Here is a 12,772-nt window from a genome sequence, read left to right as displayed (position 1 = left end):
TGGAGAAGTCACACAGGCTGCTGGGCTCAACTAACGCTCCTTCAAGAGACAGAACATTCATTTGGGTTTTTCTCCTCCTCTACCCAGCTTTCAGTTTTCAAAGACTTTCCTGAGACCTGTAGCACTGCTCAGACAGGTAGAAATACGCCTCGTTACCTTAAACCAGGCTAAAAAGAAAATTTGTTTCTAGACATCTCTGATACAAACCGTATCAGAAAGTACCATATTGAAAGCTGTTGAAAATATCAAACGTGTAAACCATGTGAAAGATACGCATGTTGTTTAATGTTAAAACATAAACTGTGTTCAAAGAATGGCTTAATGTCATCAGCTGCTTAAATAATACTGGTATTAGCTTATAGTTCTATGGTTGAAACCTGTAGGACTATTTGGGTAAATACAATAGTATTGCTTCCTTTTAGATGTATTCAAAATGGCAATGCTGTGATCCTTTGACAGGAACACTAAGAAAAAAAATGCAGACTTTTTTTTACAATTTTATGATGAGCTACATGCTATTTTACACCTTCCTTCAAGCTCTTGCTCCCAGTACAACCATACAAGAGTTGTCACTCTCAAGAAAAAGCATCAGTCCTCAGCAAAAAAAGGTAACATTTGAAAGGCACAGGCCCAAGAGGAAGGAAAAAGGCTTACTTAAATCATGTTTAGCTTTTCACAATGCTTAGTACAAGCGTAATTTTAGAGGGCTGACTCCTGATAATTGATTGATTCGTGCCAGCAGTACAAAAGAAAATATGTTAACCTTAAAGCTGACATACCCTCTATTTTAATGCTTTGAGCTTCACAACCCCCATTCTGCTTCAGCCCTTTTCTCTTTGCCTGACCCTCAGCTATATTTATATTATCCTAAATATAGTGCACTGACAGTAGCACAAACACCTACTTACAGGAATCATCCAGTTGGCCAGGTCACCATACTTAGACACCTGCATAGCTCCAAGCATTGTCAAATCAACATGGCCTCTGGCAACAGAAAATGTGTAATTAGCATATCATGTTCAAGTAACAGCCTACAAATCTTAACAAGGTTTTGTTCACATTCTCATTACATGAATATAAAAACGGTGGCATACCACAGAGGTAGCAACCATTTTGTCACACATGTAGTTCGTTTTTTTCCCCCTCTCAATGTATCAGTGATGCAAATTTTTCTGTCTGCCTACTGAGCCTCAAAAATGTTATTACTTTTGTCTGGTTTTGGTTAATTGCATGCAGTCAATCAGCTCTGAACTCATACTTTTAAGAGTACTCCTTCACATATTTACATGCACTCATTATCTTTTCAGAGCCATTAGGATTTAGTGTTTATTTGCATCCAACCTCCTTCCCGAAAAACAAACAAAAAACAGGTGCAGACAGTGAATTTCCATTAGGGAGGTGGAATGGGGATCACAATTGCAAGCTGAGCAAAGAGAATATACAGAGTGCAAGTACAGATTAGATACCTGGAAATGACCAAAAAGCAGTTGTGAAAACATAGTTATAAATGTGTTTATATAAGGCCAGCTGGTGGTAGACACAAACATCTATGGTATCTATTAGTTACAGTGTTTTTCTATTTCCAATAGCTAGACCTAATCCTCTGTAAACCATCACTGATTAAGTCCATGATCATTTTACAGGTTGTTAAATGCTAAACACATTTCAAAGAATTACTAATGAGTTCAGTCACTGACTCAGTTTATTCTTTTCATGTTTCAAGAGGTCAGAGTTTGTGTTGTTACGTACCCTCTTATCATTGCAAATGATTCATCGCTAGAGAAATAGGAAGAACCTGGAAGAACCGTGACTGTCTCCTTACCTGTAAAAGAAATAAGCTACAGTATGTATGTATTTTGTCTCTTTGACAAATGAAGTCACAGCTATTAACCAAGAAATAAGGGGGTTTTATGAAATTCCTTTGGATTCTGTACAACTATGGACATAATTACACTTACTATGTCACCTGTAAACCTAGTCAATCATAATGAATTGTGAAGCAGCTTGTTACAGTTTTTAATGATAGGATTGCCTGCTCTTTGACCACCAACAGTTTCAGGCAAGACATCACTGACACCAGAGGCTAAGAAATATCTGTGGACTTCAGCTTTCTGCTCTAGCCACAGAAGAAGTGAGAGGTAACTCTCTTCTGAAACAGAGAAAGAGCATCTTCAGGAGATAGAGAGGTTGCAAGGAAGAACAAGCAGACCAGATTGAACAGTCTAGAGTGATAATGACATAGAATACAGAAAAATAAATAACAGAACTAGACTACTCTTTCTTTGTTAAAGTGCACAAGAAAATGTACTTCTGTGTGCTGTACCATTCTCTGCACAGTGCTTGGGTCAAGCAATGGAGCACACATGGACGTGTCTTAATTTGAGTCTGTCCAGAGCTCTCTCTTTCCTCTCCTGCCAGCACTTTGAATCCATCTAAGCAACAACCATGTGTACAGAGTGCCTCGAAAGGCATAAGAAACACAGCCAAAGGTGAAATTATAAACCAAGCATGGGAAACTTGAGAGAAAAAAAATACAGAAGACTTTAGCACCAGATGACATTGTGAAGAAAAAGCTCATGTAAGAACAAAGGGGAAGAGGAATGAGACATCATTAAACGGTTTCCAGAAAACAGGGAAAAAGAGACAATAAGATTAAGAGGATGGGAAAAGGGAAGGAAACACTGTAGAAAAATTAAAATAGAGACCTAAGTTACCTGCTTTAATTTATTCAGTTCACTTGATGTATGTTATATGCCAAGACATTGTATGGAAATTAAATTTTGACACACAAAATAGTATAGAATTAAGGTCATACAAGTGGTCTTGCATCAGATCACAAGAATTCACCATGCTAACATCCAGACCTGTTGAGTTCCCTACCACACACCCAGCCAAGGCAATGGGAGAGACAACATGGCCTGCAAGCAGCAACATGGAGTGAGAACCCTGGGAGAGGCTCAGGCAATGCTGAGAAGAAAGAGACACAGGCTGAGGACCAGAGAACAATGTAACAAGAGCACCATGCTACCCACTTCTTGAAAATGCTCACAGGAAGTCAGTACTTATAAATATTTCTCCTGTAAGACAGAAGTCTACTTTTTGATTACAGTGAAGATAAAACTTCATGTGAGACATTCAGAAAATGGGACAAACAAAAAAACCATACATATTTCAGAGAAATGCAATTACATTTGCAGATAAAAAATTGGCCAAAGCCCAAACTGAGAGTGTATCCTGAAAATGCGGACTTTGGGGGCTGATACTGGACCATTCCAGTCGATGAATGTGAACAGAATTAAATCCTATTCCTTTGCCATTTAGCTTCTCTTCTCTTCACATGGTTTTATAAATTCGGCTGCAAAGCACCTAGAATGATCTTAATCCAACTAAGTGTCAGTGGGATTTAGCAGCTTCTAAATGTTTCAGCAATGATTACAATAGTAATTTTGATGGTAGAGCTGAGGTTCACCTCTCCTGTGTCCTGTCTACTGTAGCTTCAGAGGAAGATGTGAAGGTGCTTAACACTGAATTACCAATACTAGAATAATCTTATTTCTGTGTTGCATTCTGACCTCCTACGTTAGCTTCATCCCTGCAAGGTTATCTCTTCAAAAACATTTATCAACCATAAATAACAATTCAAGATCATCTTGACATCCATATAAAATCCATGATTTTTCAGAGTATTTATCAAGTTCTTGATATTTTTTCCAATTGTCACTCTGTTAATGTGTTCATTTCTAACGCACCCATATTAGAACTTAAGTTCTAATGTTCATACATATAATTTCATCATTTATAGTAAATGTTTTTTATTCTAAATAATTTTTTCCTTCCAGTGACACCTTCAATAATTTAAAAAAAAAAAAACAACCTCAATTTCAGTTCAAGCATTAACACAGCTCTCGTGCCTCTGACATTTTCCTTTATACAGTGTATCACAACAGTTACCTAGCTACTGGTGAAATGCTGGACTCAATTCCCTCATAATTTCTTATGTCAAATCAGAGGATGGCCTTAAATCACTCCTTATTTAAAACATAATACTGAAACAGGGGCAACAACATAGCAGTATGATATTTAACAATTAGTTAAGCCAGGTAGCAAATGTTTCAAGTCAGTGAACAATTGCTGGACTACACCCTGATATTAAATTAAAAGCTTATTTGATGTCAGTGCTTTATCTCCTTCGACTTTTCAGAGTTTAATTGTACTTGCTAACAGCCGCTAAGAAAGGTTCTGTCTACATAGATACATACATACACACCCATACATATATGTGTATGTATGTGTACGTATACGTAAACAAAAAATACAAAAATGCATAGGTTTTCCATGTGAAAAAATAACTCACTCAGCTATGGGTCTATACCATTAAGATCAATGAGAATTTATAAGGTGCCAAGGCCTACCCCTGTTTGTCACAATGCAATATGTATGGTAATTTTACATGGAAACAGAGAACGGACACAGGCACAACTTTCCACGAAGAAAACAGAAATCAGACAGACGCACTAAACCGTAGAAAGCTTAAGTTTTTACATTGCATGGCTGCTTCTGAGGTGAAATGCCCCAAAACAGCTGGGCAAAAACATTACGTGAGGACTGGCATTTCCCCCCGCCTCAAGTGGCATAAGCAGCCACCCACAGCAGAGCCCTCCAGTGTGCCCGGTCCCGTTTGGGGAGCTCTGTCCCCCTGCCCTGGCTACCGGTCCCTCTCCAAATGCAAATAAGTTGCATTCCTGGCAACTCACTAGCCAGGAATAAACCAGGCCATTAGGACAGGACATTTCAAAACATGTCCCAAACATAAATAATTGAAAACCATTTTCTAGAAGACACAAGGTGAAAAGTAGCAGGAAAACAAATCCATATTCGCATATAGGCATCACAAAACAACTTCACTTCTGAAAAGGAAGATTTGACCCTTTACTGCCTGGCCTGGAAGAGAGTTTCCTTCAGTAGCTACTAAAATATATCAAAGCATAAGCTCTTTAACTAGAATATTAAACATCTCCATTGATCAAAACCAACTTCACTTAAAAGAAGACAAATACATTAATATTTATAAGTAAATAAAACAGAAGTCTGGGTTCAAATACTGAATCAAAGAAAATTTTTAGATTAACAATGAACAATCATTTTCATTCCATAAATTAAATTCATTTAAAAGATTTTACCTGCATTAATCAGGTCTGGATCTACTTCATTTTCAAGTGGATAAGGACCCTGACAACAACACAGACATATGTCGGCTTTATATTAAAATACCTTTGAGATACAATTCGTAACTGCTTTATTATTTCTAATGCTTATTACTGAAAACAGATCATCACAGACATGCATTTTTTTATCTTTAGCAGAACAACATCCCTGATGATACAAGCCACAATTTACATGAACTAACATACCAGGACTGATGGACATATTGCTAGAGGCTGTTAGAATTACTAAGTAACAACAAAGTGGGGGTTTTGTTTGGTTTGGGTTTTTTTGTTTTTAACCAAAGTGACAGATGTTTTTCAGAAAAGGGTATGTAGGTGCAACTTCATAAAACCATACAACAGTGAAAATAATATTAACTTTAAGCTTTATTTAAAATTATGTTTGATAAGGCTTACAAGGCTTGGTCTTGCACACTACTGAAGGTTCTGACTCCTTCCAGCAAAATATGTACTTAAAAACTTACTTAACAAAGTAGCACAACAATCCTGAAATGAGCATTTTCTTAAAAACTTCCCTGCACTACAATGAGAATTTTATGATCATGCAATATGGCATGTATTTGAATATAATTTTTAGTAAAATTATAATTAAGTTGTGGGTGGGCGGGGAATAAAACCCAGCCACTGCAAGGTAAGGTAAGTACACTGCAGGAAGTGACTAGGATAAATTCTTACCAAACCCAGGACTCCATTTTCACTCTGTAAGTGAACAGTTATGTCTGGACTGATAAAGTTACTGGCCAGCAGTGGGATTCCAATACCCAGATTAGCTGAAGAGAATTGGTTAAGGCACAAACAGGAACACACTTACTGCAAACTAGTAAATTAAAAAAAGTTGTTGTACTATGATTAGATTAGAACTGTTCTCTTCACAAACACTTTCATTTTTCGTTAGATGCCACATATTTGTGATTAATTATTTTGCCATTTGGACTGTCTAATTGCATTCTGTCAAATGCTTTACATGATAAAAAAACCACAGTGCTAGTAAGCTTCATTTCCCACATGCGTAACTTTTTCAAGAAATTTTTGCAAAACACTCAACTGCTAACAAACTCTCCAGATATGCCTGGATAAAAACTCCAGGTACCCTATGTCTTAACATCCCATCTGTTTCAATAGGATGTTATTAAAATGAGAGAATCCCAGGCTCTGGGAAAGACTATGAGATGGTAATTAACAGCTGCCATTGTTATTCTAGTGAGTTGTCACTTTAACCTACAGCACAGCTGAAGGATACCATACATGCCATCCTCAAACTCTAAAGCAGCCCGTCTGATGATCCTCTCCCTCACATTGTCCCCTTGTTTTTGTTTGGCTTTTGAGTCTTCAGGCTTTCGGATTGATAAGCGCTGCAAAAGAAGTAATCATAAGTAAAGGATTAGAATCCAGATTCTTGCTTCTTAAGACACAAAAACCTGATTTGTGATTGCACTGAGATACTTGGTCTAAGAATAACATTATTTATCCATCTTACAAAAAATAACATTTTATTCTATCATTTCAAGCTTATCTAAGCCAATGGAGTCATCAAATATCCTCAATGATAGCCTTAGAGCAAAACGTTATTTCTTTGTCTGTATGGCCAAGGCTGAGAGAGTACGTGAAACACAGACAACCAGTTAAGAAGGCACCGAGCATTATGCAAATACTAGCAAGTCTGAGATTCATTACCCCAGAGATCCCTAAATAGATTTGTAAAATGTCAGCCTAAAATACAAATACTGCTCTCTTTCGCATTCATTCAGTTCAGTGGTGCTATTCTAGATTTATATGCATGAGACAGACAAATGCCAGTCATCTAAAGATACTGGGAGCTAAGCAACTAAGTTTTCGAACATAAATCTGTATAATCTTGCATAAATCTGCCTGAAGTTTTTTCCTGAGACTTCCTGGCCTTAAGTTGATGCTTTCTAAATCACATGTAGGTGAAAATGCCGTGACATTCAAGAAGTTTGTAAGACCTTTTTTGTAAATTATTGTTTACATAGATTATGTTCTTTGCGCATCTCTCGCATGCACATAAAACTGCTCTGGGCAACATCATGTCCTGCACCCCCATATGTCTTCACATCCTTTCCTACTTCAGGCCACAATGAACACATCAGGCAAAATTATCCTCTGTTCCTTTTCATCACCACAAAAGAATTTTTGCAGTGTCTTTTTTCCCCATGTTGGGAGTGACTTTCCTCTTAGGCAGTCAGAAACAGTATCAATCCTCTTGAATTTCCCAGCAACTTTCTTTTTATGCCTTGGCTATTTTCCCTAGAATTGCTTCACTTGTGAGTTATGGAAAATATAAGAAAAATCACAGAGGGTTTATCTGCAGCAAAGGGAAAGTTGGATAGAAAGTATGACTTGCACTAAAGGGACCATGTCTCAGCCAAATTAGGCAGGAATGGCTGTTTAAAGCCAGTAAGAATTATGACAGACTAGCTTCTCTTTATTCTCTTTATTTCTCATCTCTCCTCTTACCACTTATCATACTCAATGCTTTCATATATACAGCCACTTCCTTCATATATAATCTTTTATGGAAGAGTAAATAAATCTGCCATTTCCTTCCTATACTTCTATTAATGAGAGGTGCCACTGCCAGAATTACAAAATTACACAAACAAAATTAATCTCTGTTACAATTTTGCTGTGCAGTTTATAGTAGCTTCCCCTCCCACCCCTTCCTTTTTTTCTTAAGCATATAGGGAAGGTGTATTCACTTATGCAGCCAAGCCAAAGAAAATCAGGTGTTTGTATAAAGGTCTTCCCTGCATAGAGAGTCACGTCTTCATCCACTGCCAAACTGCAATAAGAACAGCAGTTTAATAAATGCAAAATGGATTTCTCCCATGAAAGTAAAAGCTTTTCTGTGAGATACTGCATCCATTCAGAAGAAGGAAACAGGCCATTAATTGCAGTCTAACACAACATGCCCAGAGAAAGGAAAAAAACAAAGAAAAAACAAACAAAAACAAAAAAACAAAAAGAAAAAAAAAGGGAAAAAAAGGGAAAAAAAGGACAAAAAAAAAGAAAAAAAAAAGAAAAAAAAAAAAGAGGTTTGACACATCTGTTTCCAGTCAAATACTCAACAACATGCAATATGCTTTTGCAGAATGAAAGGTAGGGAAGAAAAAAGCTTTTTAACCGTAACATTCATAAAAGAGTTTACTCAGAGAAAAGGCCTTGTATGACTTTCTAGGACTTTGTGACTTGATTTTAATAATAAAAGTTTAATTATGACAATTTCTTTCTGCACTTTTTTTTTTTCAAGATGGCTTTTTCCTTATGTCATATATCTCCCCCTCCACCAGCTCTTCTGATGACATTTTGAATAATTCCCACCTCCAGAGTACGGAGACACAGGAGAAATACAGAATTTTCAATTGCACTTTAAGAGCATTGTCACATCACCAGAATGAATATAGGGACATAGCTCAAGTGAGGCAAAGCCACAGAAACAAAGAAGAACATTTACATAATCATCATTTACTTGGATGTTTTCAGTGACGGAATATTATTGCTGCAATTTTTAATAGCATCTTTTATTCAGACCAGAAATGGCACTGGCTAAAAAACCTCCTGATTAAAGAAAAGGAAAGAAAGGTTCCAGGACCTTTGCAATGTAACGTAATTCAATACACGGCACAAAAGGGGCCGAGACTGGCCCTATGTGCCCATGTCAAAAGCTCTCCGGTGGAAAAGAAAGTATCTAATTGTCAAAGTCAGCTCTTAGTCTAGGTGTTCCCCTTGTTGTGTCTACAAAGGTGAAGTGAGAGAAGGAAGGAGAATGAAGTAGCATTTTCTATCAAATTTTCAACTGCGTTAAAACCATCCAGCACTACAGGCAGTTGCTCTAAATTACTCAGGGACAGAACCAGAGAGGCTGAGGTATAAGAAACAAGGCTCAATGCTCAGGCCCCCACCTAACTCCTAACTACCTAAGTACCTACCTAAGCTCCAGTACTTAGCAAAACTCGACCGGTCCTTCTCACACTATTTTCTCAGTGCTAAGACTTGGTAGCTAGAGTAAAAACCCTCTAAATTCTAAAATACACCCCAAGCTGAAATATGTTGTGACCAAGAAGCTCAGCTACTTACTTCAATTCTCTTCTCAAACTTCTCTCCTTGTATCAGACGATCAACATAGATTTTCGGAACATGAATGTCTTCCGGGGCAAATGCTCCTATATCAACAATTTCTTCCACCTAGAGAGAAAAGGGAAAGTGAAAATATTTAGAAAAAAGTACTCAATGAGAGATTTTATTAGCAATGAAGTTTCAAATATTAAATATACAGTGGATCAAATCAAGAAAACTAAGGAATGGGACAAAATAGATACACCCTTTAAAATAGGTTATTTTAGATGCTTCTCTTTCCTCTTCTTTCCAAAGATATTTCTACATACAAACTGAAAGTAGTTTATGTTTTAACAGCCCAGTTTGTACGACCTTGAAAAAATATACCATATACAGTTACATCAGAGTTGTTTGTACCTACAAATAATTTCCATCCAAACAAGAAGGAAACAATATGCTGGTAACAAAAAAAGCAGAAGTATGAATTTTAAGGATACAAACACAGAAGCTGGCTTGAAGTTTCTCCATAGTGTACTCAAAAATAAAATTGAAAACATTTGAACTGTAATAATTGATTGCAAGAAAGATGTGGAGATCTAGAAGTCTCTACAGTCAAACAGAGACTCAGCACAAAATGACACTGATCCACACATAGTACATTTCAAATGTCACCTATTTGGAGCAACACAGACAACAGGGTTTTCCTTCCTTCTACGTTTGAGTTCAGGGTGGCCTAGCTGACCCTAGGAGACCCTGCTATGGCCAGATGCCTGCAGCACAGACCCTCAGCCACATCTGGTGCTTTCCCTGACAAGTCTCAGGTGCAGAGAGCACATCTCACCCTGCCACAAAACAGACACTACTGTTAGGGCTGTACCTGCATCCAACCACAGAGAAAATGTATAATGATAAAAAGCAACAGGTCAAAGATAACATCTTAAACAACCTACTCAAAAATAAATCAAGTAAGTTTCCAAACTGCTTTATCACCAGGAAGTAGTTAAACTTTCAGGAATTTCCAAAGTCTCAGAACCCCAAAACAAGACCCAGGGTACGTCATATCAGTAGGGGTACATCACTTAGCAGCCATCACCAGTGAAGCAACATTAAAGAGCTTAAAATTCAATTTGACATCCTACTATTATTGCACAATGTGATCAATAATAAAATCTATAGTACATCTGATAGATAATTACCTTCCTACTGTGCCTTGCAGTGTGACAATAAACAAACAAACAAATCCACCCTAAAACCAGCAAAGGGAGAGGAAAAATTAACAAACTAAAGACTCCAGGATCAGTTTCAGATGATCCCTAAAATAAGCCCTGGGGTAAACAGACAGGAAGAGACAAGTTGTGAGATCTATAAGGCAAAGGTGTTAAGGAAGAGGCAATAACAGCCACAGTGACATCAACCTCAGTGTCCATGGAGAGCAGAATCACACATCCAGAAAGTCCTTATCCACAAGATAAGGAGAGACCATCAAATCAATATTTTAAAAATTCAGACTACTGTATTCACAAAAAAAATGGTGCAATCACATCCATGCCCTATCTCACTTGAAGTTTATTATTTTATGCATAAATTTGAAAATTAATATGGAGACCAAGTCAAACACAGCGTAAAATGAAAAAATCCTGAAGCACACAGCTGAAATACACTGCACTCTCGGTGCAGTGACTACTATCAGAACATGCTCAAAAGGGAGGAGAAGCAGGAGACAAGACTTTTCAATGAAACCATACACAAGCAGACGATCTGCCACCAGCAGAATTCCCAAATTCACCTTTTCTAATTAAATTTGGTTTCACTTATCAGGTGGAAAATTAGGCCAGGGGAATACTAATTGCTACTGACTTGAATTTTCTCATAAAAGAACTAAATTTATTTGCTGCAGTAGCTGAGATTATAAAACCAAAATCTTTGCTGGCATAATTCAACCAACTTCAACAGAATTATGCTGTCAGAAGACTTGACACACTGTATCTCTCCCCCCATAGAATACACAGAATAAATAATTTAAATCCAACAATAAATTGTTGGGTTTTGTTATTGGTCACCCCACTCCCTTAACTGGTTAGTATTTTGTCGCTTTGGAAACAGCAGTCAGCATGATAGCTTTGCCTCACAAGAACCATCAACAGAATTATTTATTATTTCCGTATATTATCCTAAATGAGCGTACACAGACAAACTGTATTTTGTTCTAGGGATTTCAAATGAGCCTAAGGATCCTGCAGACTGGAACACCTTTGTGTTCACAGGCAGCCCCACCCTATTCTTACTGGTCTTTCACAATTTCCATGTTCTACCATTATGTGAAATAAGCATCAAATTAAAATTAAGTACATTAAAAAATCCACATAGCAGTAAAATGGAATTTTAAAAAGGGATTAAAAATTAGCATGTCATGTCTCTAAGAATACATATCATGCAGTTCTGCAAATGAAATTAATCATCATGTTTATATGAAAAAGAAAGAATTCGCACACGGGAAGTACAAATGTCATCTGATTGCTCCAACTCTCTCTCCCAACTCTGCTCACAGGGAACTAGATGATACTCCAGCTGAGACACTGTAGATGGGCTGCCAGCAGCCTCCATCAGTACTGCCAGCACTGCTACCACAGATGAAGCTGTGCCAATGAAAGTGAAACCGGGAAATCTGATGGCTATGGGAATCAGCAGCTTAACTTTCTGTGACCACTGCAAGATATCACCAAAGCATCTTTCTCGATAAGAATGATAATGCAAAAATAAATAGTTCCATAGCTGGGCATATTCACTTTCCTTTCAGGTTTCATATTCCTTTATGAGTTTTTTCTGTAACACATCCACAACCCAAGCCTCAATGAGACATGTAGGAGAGCATTCATATTAACAATTAAAAGGATGTCTGTGAGTTTTCTTCCTGTTCTGCTCTCCATCTTATCTATCCTTCTGTTCTTTCTTCTTTCTACTTACCTTGCCCCAGGCTTTATTTTGTCATGTACAGAAGAATCCCTGTAAACTTCAAAAATCATTATACGGCATCCCACTCAAGAGACACAAAGTCTGGCAAAGCATAAAAAGGGAACTAATCAGGGCAGACCACCTCCTGCACTTTTTTTATTTAGCAAATCAAAATACTCTGGTACCATTTAGATTGCCTTGATCACATGTGTTCATTTTAAATCTTAACTTCATCAACGTGCTAGAAGATAGAAAATGTTTACATCTTTGCTACACAGGTCAAGCTAAAGAGTAATTTCAAGAGACCACATGGGCTGAGTTCCCTCTTCTGGAAAGGCCCTGATGCATGATTCAAAAATTCTTTCATTGTTTCAAGAGTTTCACAGTATTGGTTTTTTTCCTGGGTATAAAGGTTCTTGCAAATCTTGTCTGATTACTGACAATGGGAGCAGAAGGCATAAATGTAATCATTTCTGAATACTGGTTTATCTGCAAGTATACCCAGAACATAAAAGCTGTTC

General features: G+C 37.3%; 1 protein-coding gene across 1 annotated transcript; it reads right to left on the bottom strand.

Annotated features, from left to right (window-relative positions):
• Positions 1-908: 908 nt before the first annotated feature.
• On the bottom strand, positions 909-9,428 carry LOC104084428 (succinyl-CoA:3-ketoacid coenzyme A transferase 1, mitochondrial-like; the record flags this gene model as incomplete). The annotated part of the gene is made up of 6 exons (XM_009572031.1): positions 909-984; positions 1,750-1,822; positions 5,181-5,229; positions 5,901-5,995; positions 6,466-6,577; positions 9,321-9,428. Coding segments are annotated over 6 exons (513 nt in total), but the record flags the coding sequence as incomplete, so codon positions are not given.
• Positions 9,429-12,772: the final 3,344 nt, after the last annotated feature.

Source organism: Fulmarus glacialis, unplaced genomic scaffold (assembly GCF_000690835.1).
Source record: "Fulmarus glacialis isolate BGI_N327 unplaced genomic scaffold, ASM69083v1 scaffold40730, whole genome shotgun sequence".
Lineage (NCBI taxonomy): Eukaryota > Metazoa > Chordata > Aves > Procellariiformes > Procellariidae > Fulmarus > Fulmarus glacialis.
Note: the sequence above shows the minus strand (reverse complement) of the source record. Positions and strands in the feature narration are given on the sequence as shown.